The sequence below is a fragment of the Staurois parvus genome, unplaced genomic scaffold, assembly GCF_062004578.1.
Source record: "Staurois parvus isolate SC_StPar_1 unplaced genomic scaffold, SC_StPar_1.0 ptg000574l, whole genome shotgun sequence".
NCBI lineage: Eukaryota > Metazoa > Chordata > Amphibia > Anura > Ranidae > Staurois > Staurois parvus.
In genome coordinates this window covers 1,740,715-1,758,933 of record NW_028318370.1, presented here as the reverse complement: position 1 = coordinate 1,758,933, position 18,219 = coordinate 1,740,715, and the positions used below count along the sequence as shown (strand labels likewise).

At 46.2% G+C, this 18,219-nt stretch overlaps 1 protein-coding gene across 1 annotated transcript in view; it reads left to right on the top strand.

The window, feature by feature from the left end:
• LOC149450441 (uncharacterized) overlaps positions 1-18,219 on the top strand; it is a gene marked incomplete at its 5' end in the record, with an annotated part of 316,412 nt that overhangs the window by 129,634 nt on the left and 168,559 nt on the right. Inside the window, 1 exon segment of the mRNA XM_089691949.1 lies at positions 15,117-15,130. Coding sequence (XP_089548075.1) covers positions 15,117-15,130 — 14 coding nt within the window.

The following is an 18,219-nucleotide window of genomic DNA, read 5'->3' as shown; positions in this document are numbered from 1 at the left end:
CTAGCACTTATGGCAGTAGTCTTAAGCTATGTACGGTTATTTGTGCTGATAGCCCCCAATGAACAAATCAAAGAGGCTGAAAACAATTTAATTTTGCACAATGTGACACTTTGTCAAACAGTCAATGGTTTCCATAGTCCTGGTTCCAAAAATATGGTAAAGAACAGGATGTGCACTAGAGTTTGGGTATAACATGTTGAGTGTTACAGGAGGGTGCTATGGTTCTGGTCATACTGACATAGGTCTCCACTTTATTCCCATCCAAGGTTATGGCTGTGCTCAACTTTCCTCAAAGTGGAAATCTCAGATTTTATTCTGTGCCCTACATCCTTTCACGGGCTTTCCTGTTAGCTTTCTGCACTCTAACTCTCAGCTTCTGAGATCTCCCCAAGTGAGCTGGAGGAAAGAATCTGTCAGGCTAACTCACTTTTGGGTTCAGTCCCTGGTAACTGGGTTTAACTTTGGAGATGAATACTTTGTTATGAGCAAGAGTATCCCTTTTTGTATCTATATACTGTATGTAAAGGGTGTCCAATCTTCTGCAGGCTTGATGGGGCCCTAGTTGGTGCACATTAAGGAAATCTTGCTCTTTACATAGGGAAGGATTTGAACCTTAAAGTGGTTATAAATGCTTTGTGCAAAACCACTGCACAAAGCAGGTACGTATAGATGTAGGTGGGTGGGGTGTTTTTTTTTTTCTTCAAAAGCCTTTTAGAATCACTTAAATGGTATAGTCAAAGATTCCCTCTAATGTATCTTTAACACAGGATGAATTGGTTAAGATTGTAGAAAGAGGCAGAAGCAAATTTCAGCAGAAGTTGAACCCCTAAAGATGGTGAAGCAGCTTCCTTTGGAGTTGGAAAGGGCTTGAAATTACATACTAATCTTGTCTGCAGGGGGCATCTGCTGGAGTCCTGTGGCTTCAGAATGTTAGTGAGACACTAAGTAGTATACCATAATACAGAGTTGGCTAAGCAGTCTTGGCCTCAGTGTGATAAGCTCTAGTAGGTGTACTGAATTGAACAACTGGAATTTAACACAATCACTGGTGCTGATCTGGGTATGGAACCCTCTCACCTGGTTTGTAGTGTAAGAGGTAGTCTTCAGTGTGGGGGGCCCCCCCATCTCTGTTAAGGAGCAATTCCAATGACAGTACTATGATCTACCTTCCAGCAGGATTGACTGTCCTACTCTAAAATGACAGCAGCAGTCTGCATTCCTTTACTTCTCTGATCAGTGGCCCAATCTAGCTCAGGATCTCAAGAGTCTCGCATGACCTTCACACACTCGTCTTCCACCTCTCACCATCCATTTCCTTCCTGTAAAGTTCCCGGGCTTCTCAATATATACCCTGACCCCTTTGCCCGCTCTCCTGGGGAAAAAATAGTCTGTTCACTCCCTACCTGGATGCATAAATCCTGCTACCATCATACAAGTCCAACAAGCCTTTTCTTCAGTAGTCTGCATAACTATACTGCAGAAGACGGCCATCTTGTGCTTAATTAACATCCTGCAACCAGTATTCTTGCAGGATGTTATATGGGTCCAGCTTCAACCAATGCAAATAGGTACAGTATGTGCCATACCTGTGAGATCCCTAGGGCAGCTGGAAATCCCTGTAGTAGGCATGGTCACTATAATCCTAGCTTCCATTTCCTGTTCTGAGCAGTTCCCCTGCTGTTTAGTGAACATAGGAAGCCACCTGCATGGCATAGGCACAATTCATTCAACACTTTGCATTCATTGAAATAATACAAAGTGTTCTCTGGTTGGATGAGATGGAGATTGTGATGCCATTGCCCTATCTCTCCAATTAACATGCACCCAACACGGGAGGACAACTGGGTATAGATTGTCACCTCATAACGTGAAGTGACCTAGTAAAGACCTTCATGGCAGAATCACCAGGAATTGTTTTACCCCTTCATAACCAGGCAATGTTTTTGCTATTCAGCACTTTGCTACTTTAACTTGTAATTGCACAGTCATACAACACTGTACCCAAAGGAAATGTATCATTTTTTTTTCACACAAATAGAGCTTTATTTTGAAAAAAACATTTTACTTTCTGCTATTATACAGTATATAGCGCTAAAAGGTTTGCTCAGTGCTGTACATTATAGTGGGGGACAGTACATGAGACCATACAGTAACAAAACACGAGGGGTTCAAGAGCCCTGCTCTTTTGAGATTACAATCTATAAACATATACAATAAAAAATTAAAAAATCAAATTTCTTCATAAGTTTAGGTCAATGTATTCTGCTACATGTCTTTGGTAATAAAAAAATCCTGAAAAGTGCATATTGATTATTTTTTCTTTTTGGGATTGGTCAGGAATCGTGGTTCAGCAGAAGTAGGACCATGAACTTCAGATTGGGGGGGGGGGAAGTAAAAATCAATCCTGGGGGGCTTTGTCTGCCGCGATCCAAGATGACACGGGAGTTCCCGCGGCCCGGAGACTTTGCACTGCTTTTGCCAGAGGAGCGGGTGAGATTGAGCCATAAAACAATGGGGAGAGCGGACCGGAATGCCACCGGCTCCCGTTCCCACTCCCCGTGGGCGCATAACCCCCAGCAATCCCGACATATTCAGGAGCTGTTCCGCTCCTAGCAGAGGGACAGGCCGCATGCAGCATCCCCTCTCCCTCCACTACAGCAACATGTGCTCAGGGTGTACAGAGCACAGACACTGGAGCTGGCGCAGACACTGTCCCGCAGCATGATTTCTCCTCAGACACCCATACACTGTCCTTAACTAGTTGCCGACAGCAGATAGCCGAATGACGGCTGCACTGCGGACGGCCAGTTCTGGGTGGACGTCATATGACGTCCTCCCAGAACGCGCTCTCCTGCGCGCCCCAGGGGGCGCGCACCTGGCGATCTCCATGATCGCTGTGTCCTACGGACACAGCTGATCACGTGATGTGGTAAAAGGCCAATCACAGCGGCCTTTTACCACGTGATCAGCGGTGTTCAATGACACGCTGATCAGAGGGAAATGCAAGTGCCGGTTCTCGGCTGCACTTTCCTCACGCTTTCAGATCGTGAGGAAAGTACTGCCGAAAACCGGCAGTTGTCAGAGAGAGGATCGGCACCAATCATCAGGGCCACTGATCACCAGTGCCCTGATGATCGGTGCCCAGCAGTGCCACCCGCAAGTTCCGCCCACCTGTGCGCAGCAGTGCGCCCACTAGCTCCGCCCACCTGTGCCCAGCAGATCACCCACCTGTGCCCAGCAGTGCGCCCAGCAGTGCACCCACCTGTGCCACTCTGCAGTGTCACACACCTGTGCCCAGAAGTGCCACCTACCTGTGCCCAGCAGTGCCACCCACCTGTGCCCACCCACCTGTGCCCACCAGTGCCACCCACCTGTGCCCACCCACCAGTGCTGCCCACTAGTGCAGCCCAGCAGTGCTGCCAGTCAGTGCCACCAGTCAGTGCCCAGCGGTTGTGCCAGTCAGTGCCGTCTATCAGTACCCATCATCAGTGTCACCTATCAGTGCTGCCTATCAGTGCTGCATATTAGTGCCGCCTATCCGTGACACCTCATTAGTGCTGTCTATCAGTGCCGCCTATCCGTGCAACCTCATTAGTACTGCCTATCAGTGCCCTTTAGTGCTGCCTATCAGTGCCCATCAGTGCTGCCTCATCAACGCACATCAGTGAAGGAGAAAATTTTTTTTTCAAATTTTTTGCAATTTTTTTATTTATAGCGCAAAAAGTAAAGCACCCAGTGGCAATTAAATACCACGAAAAGAAAGCTCTATTTGTGAGAAAAAAATTATCAAAATTTCATATGGGTACAATGTTGCATGACCGCGCAATTGTCAATCAAAGTGCGACAGCGCTGACAGCTGAAAATTGGCCTGGTAAAGAAGGGGGTATAAATGCCTGGTAGGCAAGTGGTTAAGAGATCTGCAGGCAGTGGCTGCTGACATTAAATCAACTTTTACTACAGCCCTCAGTAACCTAAGAGAAGATCTTCATTCATTAGGCACAAGACTAGAGGAGGTGGAATTTACCAGCAGAAATAATGCAGAAGCCATAGTGGAGATACAGCACCTGACAGTATCGCATGCATCTCATATCCGTGATTTTTACAGACAGATTGAAATCTAGGTAATTGAGGTCACATACATAATTTCAGATTGCGTGGCTTGCCTGAATCGGTGGAACTGTGCGACATCCCTAAAACAGTAATTGTGATCTTCAATTATCTGCTGGGCTGCCGCACCTATCGATTTGGAACGTGCACAAAGATTGCTTCGTTCCGGGGGCAGAGATTCAGACCACCCCAAGAGATGTGGTGTGTTGTTTGGTCAGCTTTCCAATTAAAGAAGATATTCTCAGAAGGGCCAGAGAAAGACGGTGCCTTTTATATCAGGGTAATGAGACACCTGTTCCAAGATCTCTCTTCCATAACCCTGCAACAAAGGTGGGAACTTTGCCCCCTATTGGACACACTTCGCTCCCATAGCATACCATACAGATGGTGATTCTCATTTTGCCTTTCCACTCAAGCACATGGGCGCACAGTTTACCTGCGAGTTCCAGAAGATCTCCCCAGCTTCTGTTCCTCACTGGACATTCCTGTGGTTGACCTTCCAGATTGGCACAGATCGTTGCATCTTCCAAGTGCCCCAGAATCTGGACGGGTACCAAGTAACATGGACTAGCAAGGCCCCCATCTTCGCCGCAGCCAGTCGGTCCCTTCAACTCCTCCGAGACTTCCTGCCAAAGGCTCTACCACCAACAGCCCGATGGCCTCTCCTGCACACCGCAGACCTCGCTAGGATGCTTAAAGGCCTTTCTTTGACCTCTTCCCTGATTTTCCTCTCACCAGCAATGCTCTCCCAGCGTAATTGTTTCATCAGAACCCTCCCACCTAACTCCCAGTCTATGCCTGTAGCACCTTGGGTTTCTTTTGGTCCTTCCACTGGATGCCTTTATCCTTTCATTTTGGGATGACCACTCCACCTACCCTGGACTGGGGCCCCTGACGCTCCTGCAGGTGATGCCGAATCTGCTTATGTTGAATTGTCTGTTGCATAGATTCTCTGGAGATCTTTGGTCTCTAGACCATCTATGCCCTGCACCTATTTGATCACATGCTTTTTCGGGGGACTTCTGGTGGTCATGGAGTTGTCGGGGTGGATCCCACACCCTCCTTTGCACATTGTTGCCACTCACCTGACCCTGATCCCCGCTGACTTTCTATGGAGTCTATTTTGAGAAGCTCCCACCATCGATTAGCTTTTATACCTCCTCCAGGGGTAGTGTGGGGTGGCTGGGGGAGATTGGGTAGGGGAATGGGGGGGATTTGGGATCTAGGCTTGTCTTTCTACACCATTTTTATGTTTTATGCAGGCTTGGAATCAAGTATCACCATGTTAAGCCCTCCAGGTGTCCCCTGTGGGGTTCGGCCTCCTCCTTCCTCTCCCGTACTTGCACCTACCCAAACCAGGTTTATTGCCTGCTGATTTTGAAGCTCTCATGTAGGGCTCCGGTTGCGATCCCTCCTTGTCCCATCCCCTCCCCCTGTCTGACTACGGCTTAATTTTATTCTCTGACACGAGGTGCTGCTTGATTCTTAGAAAGTCTTGTAGTTTTAAGGGAGTGGGTCGGGGGGTGGATAGTTTGAGAAAAGAGGGGAGGTCAGGAAGAGAAAAGAAAGGACAGAAGAGAGGTATCATACGGGAACAAAAAGAGATGGTACATTATATCTCATTATTTCCAATAGTTTTCCTTGTTGGTTTATTTTCACTTGATTGGTTGTCCTGTTGCTTCCTTGACTTTGCATTTTTTCTGCTCTGATAGAGATTGTGATAAGGTTTGCTTTTTATCTATGGGATATGCAGGTTTTCCACCTGGCCCTCACTGCTGCTTTTTTTTTTGACATGGACATGCATACTGGCTCTTCCACGTTACACCTATGATGTCATATACCCGGTCTAAAACTCCGGTGCCACGGCACGACTGCACTCCGCTCAAACGTGCCTCTTCTCATTCCCATACCCACAATACTTTCACCACTACATACCTTGATGCTGCATACATTGTTTCCTTTCCCTCGCAATACATACAACATTTCCATTTGATACCCTCAACCTGTTGCTGCGTCTTAACCCATCTACAATGTCGGGCGCTGGCGGTCGTACCCCTATCTAATTTTATACAAATTTGTGCTCACCCTTCCTCTTCAACTCTTGCACTCTTTAAGGTCTATGGCCCAGTGAACTCCATCATTTTGGATCTAAGTCCAACGAGTTCCCCACCCAGCGAGCTTGGAGAGCTCCTATTGACTTTTCCCGGCCGTTTTTATTCCCTTGTTTTCTTCTTTTTGCTTCTTTTCCTCTTTCGCTCCCCTACCTGCTAATTACTCCCTATCCCTTTTTTTTTTTCCTTTCCTCCCATATTTTGGTGGGTCAGCTGGTCTACCCCCGCTGCTGGTTATCTCTTCCTCTCTATTCTTTCCCTCTTTTCTCCCCCCTCCACCTCCTTACTTCTCTTCCCTTCTTTCCTCCCCCCCCCCTTTTTTTTTCTTTTCTTTCTTTCTCTTCCCCATACCCCGTTTCTCATCCCTTTTAGGTTCCCTATACTTCCTTGGACATGACTTCATTCAACTCTCTGTCAGGACATCTTTCCCTGAAAGTTCTGTCTATTAATGTGAAGGGTCTGAATAACCCTGAAAAAACGCTCCCTCCTGCTCTCGCACTTACATAAACAAAGAGCAGATATTGTTTTTCTCCAGGAAACACATTTCCGCCAAGATGCCATACCCAATCTCTCTAACTCCCATTTCCCAACAGTTTATCATGCCCCCAACCCTCACACTAAATCTAAAGGCGTTGCCATTTTGATTGGAAAGCACCTCCCCCTCACTATCACGGAGTCACTTCTGGATCCAGAAGGTAGATACCTGTTTCTAAAAGGTAATTTTGCCAATAGGCCCATCACCTTAGCAATCTCTATGTGCCCAACATTAGGTTTCTTTTTTCCGCTCAATCACCTCTTCTCTCTCCTCCTTTCAAACGGGCATCCTAATCCTGGGGGGAGATCTTAACGTCCTCTTATGCCCTTTATTGGACTCTTCCTCGGGAAGCTCTTTCTTGCCATACAAATCCCTTAGACAAATTTGCACTCAACTCCAAGATCTACAACTTCATGACTCTTGGCGAGTCCTTTACCCGAACGTCAAAGACTATACATTTTTCTCCCCCACACACAACAAATACTCCAGAATTGATTATCTTTTTATCTCGCAAGTAGACCTCTTTCTCCTCCATAACTCTTCCATCGAACCAATGATTCTATCTGATCATCACCCTATCATCATGACATTACGCTTCCCTGAAAAACATTCGCGCTCCAAGATATGGCGTTTGGATGTCTCTCTTCTTTCCAATTTGGCAAATGAAGCAGAGGTCCGCTCCCAATTGACGGACTATTTTACGAATAATCAAACCCCAGATACCTCTTCTTTAACACAATGGGAGGCACATAAATGTGTTATCCGAGTAGTCTTAATAGCTATGGCCACAAAACGTAAAAAAGAGAGACAAGCACGTTTACAACAACTCATAGACCGCATTACGCACATAAACATAATCAGGCCTCCTCAACGTTATCTTATCTTACGAACACTCGCACACAGCTCTTAAACGAACTAGGTAAGGCAGCTAAACGCAGATTCATCTTGTCTCAAAAGCTTTTTTATGAGTTTGCAAACAAAAGCGGGAGATTCTTAAGCCAGATCCCTCCAAGCGAAAAAATTGAGTTTAGCGGTCCATAAGATTAGGGGCTCGGTTTGATCTTTGGACACTTCAAATGCGGATATAGCCTCCCACTTTGAGCAATATTACAAAACATTATATAATCTCCCTCCGGAATGTCGCCCTCCTGATGCCAATAAACCTAGAGCTACCCTGATTTCCGATTTTCTTTATCTCTTTACCTGAAGTTACTGTTCAGGATTTGGAACATCACATCATGGCAGAGGAACTCTCCCGAGCCGTCAAGCAAATGAAACCTGGTAAAAGCCCATGCCCTGATGGTCTCTCAGTAGCTTATTACAAGGAGTTCTTAGATATTCTGAGTGGGCCCTTCCTCTCCGCTTTCAACACCTTCAACCCCTACGCAACATCATCGCCTTCTGGAGGCCCATATCACTATCATTCCCAAAGATGGGAAAGACGTGACATTGGTTACCAATTATAGGCCCATCTCTCTTTTGAATGTAGACATCAAAATATATGCAAAGATTCTAGCCAATCGTGTCCTTCCCTTACTACCCTCCTTGATTGACCTTGACCAAGTGGGATTCATTCTGGGCAGGGAAGCGAGGGATAACACCATCAAGGCCCTTAACCTTCTCCACCGACTCCGTGACTCTCAGAGTCCTGGATTTTTTCTTTCCCTAGATGCCGAGAAGGCTTTTGATAGAGTGTCCTGGGATTACTTAAAGGCATTCCTGCAGGCGATTGGACTAGGGGACACTATGCTCGATTTCATTATGGCACTGTACTCTGGTCCAACGGCACAGGTCCGTGTGAATGGGCACTTATCACATCCCTTCCCTCTCAGGAATGGTACGCGTCAAGGCTGCCCTCTCTCCCCGCTCCTTTCTGTGATTTCATTAGAGCCACTGCTATGCAAACTTTGTTTGAACCCAGATATCAGGGGTAGTTCTGTCTCGAATAAGGAATACATGCTTGCAGATTACGTGGACGACATTCTGCTGTTTCTGACAGATCCTCGGATTACCTTGCCCAACCTGCTTAAAGATTTCTCATTCTTTCAATTCATCTCGAATCTTAAAATCAATCATTCCAAATCCTATGCCTTAAAGATTATTCTTCCCTCAGATCTAGTTTCTATTTGCCAGTCACAGTTCCCTTTTTGATGGGAAAGGGACTCCCTTACCTATTTGGAAATACAGCTTACAAGTAACCTCTCTGATCTTTACGCCAAAAACTTTCTTCCAGCCCTCAGATCCATCCGAGAAGACCTAACTAAGAGGCATCGCCCATGCTTCTCCTGGTTTGGGAGAGCTGCTATACTAAAAATGAACATCCTCCCATGCCTCCTCTATTTATTTCAAACCTTACTGATCCATTTACCACCTGCCTTCTTCGTTTCGTGCAGATGATTATGTTCTCTGGAATCATAAGCGCCCACACATATCCTTCTCTCAACTAGTGCATCCCAAATCCAAAGGAGGGATAGGACTACCAGATCTACAACTCTATCACCGGGCCTGCCATCTTACCAGGATAATCAAATGGAATATTCACTCCTCCACCAAAGCGTGGGTCCAATTAAAACACTCCTGCTCCTCTTCCCCCTTAACATCGATCCCAAGGCTTTTGACTAAGCACACTTCTCAGGACCTCCTCCTACATCCAATAATTGGACCTACCCTTAAAACCTTTCATTTAGCATGTAAGTTGGCCTCCATTTCGGATTCCCCGAACCCATCAACTTCTCTTCGCCTTAATTCGGACTTCCCTCCAGGTATGCACAAGTCCTTTCCATCAGAACATTGGCCACACAGTCAAGTAATAGCAGACCATTTTTTTCCACAAAGGTCAGCTGAAATCTTGATCTTCCCTGGCGAATATTATGGGAGACCATACCTTTCCCTTTTGGGCCTATCTTCAAATTAGGCATTTTCTTCTCTCTCCTGCGTATCGCCATAGATGGGTCCGTCCTCTTACCTCCTTTGAGTTAATTTGTTCTAAGGCTGAACCACGGCATTAACATATCCGCTTCTTCTTGGCGATCGGACCTCTGACTCTCGTCCTGCTTGTCGAGCATGGCAAAGAGACTTAAATATTACATTTTCCTCCTCTGAATGGGATCAGATTTTTACTTCTCATAAGTGCTCATTAAATGTTTCGGCACAAGAAAACGGATACAAATTGGTGACACGTTGATATATCACCCCTTCTAGAATCCATCATTTTAACCCATCTAGACCTAGCAACTGTTGGAGATGCGGAGCTCCTGTGGGATCCCTTCTTCACATATGGTGGGACTGCCCTATTGTTCAGCCCTTTTGGCAGGAGGTACATCGTATTACTTCATCGGTGTCTACCCTTTCTATTGAGTTCTCTTCGGCCCAATTCCTTCTCCACCACACCACGCTTCCCAAACGTCTCTATTTCAAATCACTAGCCATGCATATGCTCAATGAGGCTAAACTCTGCCTACCGGTCCTCTGGGGAACTATTCATCCCCCTACGTTGCGCGATTGGCTCGTGTGATTGGGTAGAATTGCGGAGATGAAGGAGCTGATTGTTTCATTCCAGGATAACCCATCTAAATTTTCCCATACGTGGACTCACTTTCGAACGACCCCTGAATATCATTCTCTCATGGGCCTTGCTGACTGATTCTGAATTCCACCTGTATCCTTGGTGTTTCTTGCATCATATCGACTCTTTGTCTTTTTTAAGGTTGTGAATAAGATCCTTCATTCCTATAATTTGCATTGTTTGGAACAAGATACGCTCGGTACCCTGATACGCCTTAAACTGACCCCGGTTTGCTCCCCCACCAGGGCTAAATATATCATTCATGTCCTTGGAGTTTTAGTATAGGTTATTTTGCCTATCTACCTTTCCCTCCCTACCTCCTCCCCTTCTGACCCTTCCCCAATTCTCCTCCATCTCCCCCCCCCCCTTTTTTTTAACCCGTTTTTTTTTTTTTTCATCACTCATTTCCTTGTTTTCCCTCTCAGAGTCTAGCTTTCCTTCTCTTCTTTTTCTATTTCAGTACACTTCTCTACCCTTAGGGACCCTAATTCTAACCCGCAATCCATTTGATCATTTGCTTTCTCCATTGCATTTTCCAAAGGCTGCTACCCACATGTTGGCAACCTTATTTAGGTTACCTCTGCCTTCCCGGTATTATAAGGTCATATCCTATATATTCTTGTATTTCCTTTTTCACACCAATTGCATAAATTCCTAACTCATACCCCCGACTCTCTCACCCTGTTCTTTTCTGCTACCTGGTAACTGAGGCTATACACAATCGACCCTGCCAGTTATGTGAAATTTACATGTTGAATTAAGGCTAGAGACCAGATGTGCCTCTACGGTTATTGCGATGTCATGTCCTCATTTTTCCTCTATTGTCTTTATTTGACTGTTATTTTCAACTAATGTGAATTGGGTTCGCTATTCTGATTGTGTACTGTCACACCTCTTAATGTCCGATGTCTGTTCATTGCTCTTTTTTGTACTTCCTCCTAATACCTTGCATCTTTCTGTACAATTTGTATGCTCTGAGTCTATTAATAAACTTTATGGAAAAAAAAATCAACCCTAATCTGTATTCTTTAATTAATATAAACCATGTGGATCAATTCAATGCTCAGGGAAATGACAAGAAATTAATTGAAGTTTGTTTATTAAGTTTTTTCGAAAGAGAATTTTCAACCAAATCCAAATAAACCACTTTTTAGACAATATATGTATTAATTTGTAAGGACGCTTCCCCAGTTCACACTGCTGTGACAGTGCATGTGACTTACAACACAAAGTTGCATGACAATTGAAAATCCATTTATATTAATTGTGGCCATTCCAATCAATACAACTTAAGTCACAGCAACTTTTAAAAAGGTCCCTGCACTTCTCTGATCTGACTTTCATGCAACTTGAGTGCCATAGACTTCTCAAGTCGCATGAAATTTGCAAGCAGGTCACACTGGAAATTGTACAGCAATGGGGTCACAGATCCTAACTTTAGCTGTAGTCAGCCTTAATTGATATTGTTTTCCCTAAATCTCAGATCATTGTTTGCTTCCCCCTGTTGTTGCAAAATGATCCAATGGCCTGAGCTATGAATATTTCAATCTTGCTGGCCAACCACTAAGAGATTTACTGTCAGTAGCACCTGCCCTGGAATGATAGAAAAATGTCTTCCTGTCCCCTGATGATGTCTGCCAGTGAAATGTGTAGGGTGGGGCTTTGGCCTGTGATGTCATCACGCCTGCCTATGTACAGCAGCGCGGCAGAATATGCCTTATTTCTGAGATACTTGTGAGTATTTTTTACACAAAGTATAGAGTTTTGGCAATATTACTCTATGCAGTTTTTACTTGTTCTGCCTTTGATCAGTGAAAATTGTGTACATTATTGGATCAGTTACCACCTCTTTATTTTGAAGAGTGGGGTTTGAAGTATTGTGGAATGACTGACACTTCTTTCTAATACTCAAGTGCAGTTGATCTCTTTATTACATCATTTCTATGCGGTAAGGAGCTTGCACTAATGGTGGTTTGGCACTTTGTATGTCTGTTTCAAGATATACACAAATTTAGAACAAGGTTTCTTTATTGCCTTAAAGAGCTAAACACTGACACTGGTTGAGGACATGTTCTAATATTTAATTTATTTAGCCTACTATTCATTTTCATTTTCCAAGTCCTGCCCCGACTTGGCTATGACCGCCTACAACAGCGCGCTCTCAACAGCCCTTGACTCACTAGCGCCTTTAACCACACGCAACATCAGACCTCGACCGCTCCAGCCCTGGCAGACTGATCACACCAAAACCCTCAAACGACACAGTCGTGCCCTGGAGCGACTATGGCGCAAAACCAAATCCCAACAAGCCTTCACCCGCTACAAATCTGCCTTCCACACCTACACCTCCTCCCTCCATGCTGCCAAACAAGCCTACTTCCTGACCCTCATCAAGGCCCTCTCCTCCAATCCTCGCCGACTCTTCTCCACCTTCAACTCTCTACTCTCGCCACCCCCTCCTCCACCCAGCACCTCACTCACTGCCCTTGAGATTGCCAATCACTTCAAAAACAAGATTGACACAATTCGCAAGGACATTGCCGCAACTCACATGCCCTCTCAACCTGTCCCCTCTAACACAGCTACCCCCTCATCCCCCCTCCCCCTCGACATAACCCGCAGGGACTTCGTCGCTGCTCAAACTCCCTCCATTCCCTTCCCCCTCACTCAGCTACCCCCTCATCACCCCTCTCCCACGGCCCCACCACTGCTCTGACCTCCTCTTCCACCCCACCCTACCTTCCTCATACTGAAGCTCCCCCAACACGCCGCACCTTTAACTTTACTACCATCGAGGAAGTCTCCAAGATCCTCGCTGATGCCTGCCTCACCACCTGCCCCCTCTACCCTATCCCCTCACAACTCCTACGACCTCCCTCCCCCTCCATCCTACGCTCCCTCACCCACATCTTCAATCTCTCCCTCTCCTCAGGCACTTTTCCCTCCCCTCTGAAACATGCACACATCACCCCCATACTTAAAAAGCCCTCCCTGGACCCCAATGACCCGAACAACCTCAGACCCATCTCCCTGCTCCCATTTACATCTAAACTCCTCGAGCGCCTAGTCTACACCCGCCTATGCTCTCACCTCAACGACAACAACCTCCTCGATCCCCTACAGTCTGGGTTCCATCCCCTACACTCCACCGAAACTGCCTTACTCAAACTCTCCAACGACCTGCTAACCGCCAAAGCTAATGGCCCCTATTCAGTGCTCCTACTCCTTGACCTTTCTGCGGCCTTCGACACAGTCGACCACCCCCTCCTCCTCAAAAAAACTACACTCCCTCGGCCTCAGAGATTCTGCTCTCTCCTGTCTCATCCTACCTGTCACAACGCTCTTTCAGTATTACCTATAATGCTACCACCTCCCTCTCACTCCCCCTCTCTGTTGGGGTCCCTCAAGGCTCTGTCCTCAGGCCCCTTCTCTTCTCCATCAACACCTCCTTCCTTGGCCAACTTATACACTCTCACGGCTTCAACTACCACCTCTATGCCGACGACACACAAATCTATCTCTCAACCCCCCACCTCACCCCCTCGGTCTCCGCCCGAATCACACACCTGCTGAGCGACATATCAGACTGGATGTCGCTCCACTTCCTTAAACTGAACCTCTCCAAAACCGAGTTTCTTGTCTTCCCCCCAGCCCGGACACCACCCCCCATTGACTTCTCTATCACATCGAATAACGCTACCATCTAACCCGCCCCACAGGCCAGAGTACTTGGTGTCATTCTGGACTCCAACCTATCCTTACAGCCCCAAGTCCAATCTTTAACAAACTCGTGCAGACTCCACCTCCGCAACATCGCCAAAATCCGCACGTTCCTAACCCCAGAAACCACTAAACAGCTCATCCACTCCCTCATCATATCACGACTCGACTACTGCAACTCCCTCCTCACTGGCCTGCCTCACCGCTGGCTATCCCTGCTTCAGTCGATCCTGAATATGGCTGCCAGACTCATTCACCTTTCCAACCGCTCTGTCTCCGCCACCCCCCTCTGCCAATCCCTCCACTGGCTTCCGATTGCGCAACGGATCAAATTCAAAATCCTAATGCTGACGTACAAAGCTGTCCACCATACTGCCCTGTACTACATCACTGACCTAATATCCAAGTACCGCCCAGCACGCACACTCCGCTCCTCACAAGACCTCCTTCTCTCTAGTTCCCTGGTCTCCTCCTCCCATGCCCGCCTCCAGGACTTCTCCAGGGTGTCACCCATCCTCTGGAACTCCCTGCCCCAACCCATCAGATTATCACCTACTCTCCTCTCCTTTAGGCGCACCCTGAAAACCCATCTCTTCAGGGAAGCCTACCCCACCCCTTGCTAACTTGCCGACCTCCTCCACTCTTCCTACCACTCAATCCCCCACAGCTATCTCCTCCTGTGCCACCATCCCCTCCCTCCTAGATTGTAAGCTCGAAAGAGCAGGGCCCTCAATACCCTCATGTTTTGCATTGTATTGGTATTGTTCTGTCACATGTTCTCTCCCCCTCTGTAATGTACAGCGCTGAGCGAACTATTGGCGCTTTATAAATACTGTATAATAATAATAATGTCACATAATTATTCACGCTGCCTCGTTAATGATATAATTGATATTTTTATCTCATATTTAAATTTAGAGTTTCTCATAAATGAGGTATTGATTTGATGTAAAGATTGCGCACCTACTTGTAGGCAGGGTGCAGCGGCAATAATACACACAGTCAATAAAAACGTGTATTGGAGCAATGCAAACAGTCACAACAAACCCCAAGCAGGAACACTCATGGATTCCAGCAGCAAGTAAAGAGCAGGTTTCAGCCTGACAGTGCTTGTGATGAGGGGCACAGTGCGGCCTGGCTATCTTATACCCAAACAGGAAGATGTTCAGAGAAGTTGTGAGCTCTACATTCCCCCCTCGTCAGGAACCTTTCCGTGCTGCTAGTTCTGTCCATAACAGGCTTGCTACCTGACTCTGCTCCACGCCAAATGCATGCCAGAACCTAGGGGCAGGGACTTATATAGCCTCTGCTGACCCAAGATGGCCACCAAGGGTTACCCGGATGCAGAGCTGTCAACTGAAACGCTGCCTTCAGAGACCAGGAAACCATGGAGAAAGTAGGTTTCTCTGACTTCCTCTCCAGGCTGTGGTACCGCTTGACGAACGCCAACTACAGTGGAGACACAGACTGCACCTGCCTACATATTGGTTACTAACAAATAGTTGTGAGAACCTTCTGGAAACTTTCTTGATTCCCGGGCTTTGGGAGGAGTGAATCTGAACCTTAGATTGCTGCACCAGAGGGTGAAAACTATCTGACGGAGCAAGTTCAGAAGAGCAAAGTACATATTTGGGCACTGTAGGAAGCAGGGGCGGACTGACCATTTGGAAACTCGGGCACTGCCCCAGGGCCCGGGGTCAGTAGGGGGCCCCATGAGATGCCCCTGGTACCTTTTTCATAGGCTTTTTTAAGTTTGGGCAAGGACACAGGGGCCCCATGATCCCCTATTGCCGGGGGCCCCATGAGTTGTCAGTCCGCCACTTCCAGTTCACACCTGAATCGCACAGTGGCCTGTTCTCCTATGCGATTCCTGTGCGAATCAGTGCTATGCAGTTTTCAGTCTATTCATTTGAATGGGCTGAAATCACTCTAGATCACACCAAAAGTAGTGCATGCACTACTTTTCAAAAATGCACTGCACCAGATTGAGATGCCATGTGATCTGATGCAGGCAAACTCATTGCTTTTGTGATTTACATTTGGGGTGTCATTAGGATTGTATTAACACCCACAGCAGATCACACACCCAGTGCTTTTTTAACGTGGTACGGGAAATGCGCATGGAAAGTGGATTTCCCACACTGCGTTCCGGTGTGAATGAGCCCTAAAGGTTCTTTGTCTGTAGAGCTGTAAGGAGAATTTGGAGCCCACGTCTAGTCTTTTTGGGTATGCTGAACCCTAATCGCTTCATAGCGTCTTTCAGATTTCAAAAAGTGACTGGCACCCAATTCTTCTCCCTAGGTCTGGAGCACCATGCAAGATCTCACCTCATGGAGTGTCAATGATCATGAGAACAGTGAGGAATCATCCCAGAACTACACGTGAGGATCTTGTCAATGATCTCCAGGCAGCTGGGACTACAGTCACCAAGAAAACAATTGGTAACACACTACGCCGACAAGGATTGAAATCCTGCAGTGCCCGCAAGGTCCCTCTGCTCAAGAAAGCCCATGTCCAGGCCCATCTGAAGTTTGCCACTGAACATCTGAATGATGCAGAGGAGGACTGGTTGAAAGTGTTGTGGTCAGATGAGACCAAAATCAAGCTCTTTGACATCAACTCAACTCACTGTGTTTAGAGGAGGAGGAATGCTGCCTATGACCCCAAGAACACCATCCCAACTGTCAAACATGATGGAGGAAACATTCTGCTTTGAGGGTGTTTTTCTGCTGAGGGGACAGGACAACTGCACTGCATCAAAGGGACGATGGACGGAGCAATGTACTGTCAAATCTATTTGTTAGTAACCAATATGTAGGCTGGTGCAGTCTGTGTCTCCACTGTAGTTGGCATTCGGCAAGCGGTACCACAGCCTGGAAAGGAAGTCAGAGAAATCTACTTTCTCCATGGTTTCCAGGTCTCTGAAGGCAGAGTTTCAGTTGACTGCTCTGCATCTGGGTAACCCTTGGTGGCCATCTTGGGTCAGCAGAGGCTATATAAGTCCCTGCCCCTAGGTTCTGGCATGCATTTGGCGTGAAGCAGGATCAGTTAACAAGCCTGTTATGGACAGAACTAGCAGCAGGGAAAGGATCCTGATGAGGAGGGAATGTAGAGCTCACAACTTCTCTAAACATCTTCCTGTTTGGGTATAAGACAGCCAGGCTGCACTGTGCCCTCATCACAAGCACTGTCAGTTAGGTTGAAACCTGCTTTTTACTTGCTGCTGGAATCCATGAGTGTCCCTGCTTGGGGTTTGTTGTGACTGTTTGCATTGCTCCAATACACGTATTTATTGACTGTGTGTATTATTGCCGCTGCATCCTACCTACAAGTAGGTGCGCAATCTTTACATCAAATCAATACCTCATTTATGAGAAGCTCTAAATTTAAATATGAGATAAAAATATCAATGATATCATTAACGATGCAGCGTGAATAATCATGTGACAAATATGTAAAATGAAAGTGAATAGTAGGCTAAATAAATGAAATATTAGAACATGTCCTCAACCAGTGTCAATGTTTAGCCCTTTAAAGAAATCTTGTTCTAAATTTGTGTATATCTTGAAATAGACATACAGAGCTTCCAAAGTGCCAAACCACCATTAGCACAAGCTCCTTACCGCATAGAAATGATGTAATAAAGAGATCAACTGCACTTGAGTATTAGGAAGAAGTGTCAGTCATTCCACAATACTTCAAGCCCCACTCTTCAAATTAAGGAGGTGGTAACTGACCCAATAATGTACACAATTTTCACTGGTCAAATGAAGAACAAATAAAAACTGTATAGAGTAATATTGCTAAAACTCTATACTTTGTGTAAAAAATACTCACAAGCATCTCAGAAATAAGGCATATTCTGCCACGCTGGCGTGATGATGTCACAGGCCAAAGCCCCACCCTACATGTTTTGTTGGCAGACATCATCAGGGTGCAGGAAGGACATTTTCTATCATTCCAGGGCAGGTGTCACTGACAGTAAATCTCTTAGTGGTTGGCCAGCAAGATTGAAATGTTCATAGCTCAGAACATTGGATCATTTTGCAACAACAGGGGGAAGCAAAAATGATCTGAGATTTAGGGAAAGCAATATCAATTAAGGCTGACTACAGCTAAAGTTAGGATCTGTGACCCCCATTGCTGTACAATTTCCAGTGTGACCTGCTTGTAAATTTCAT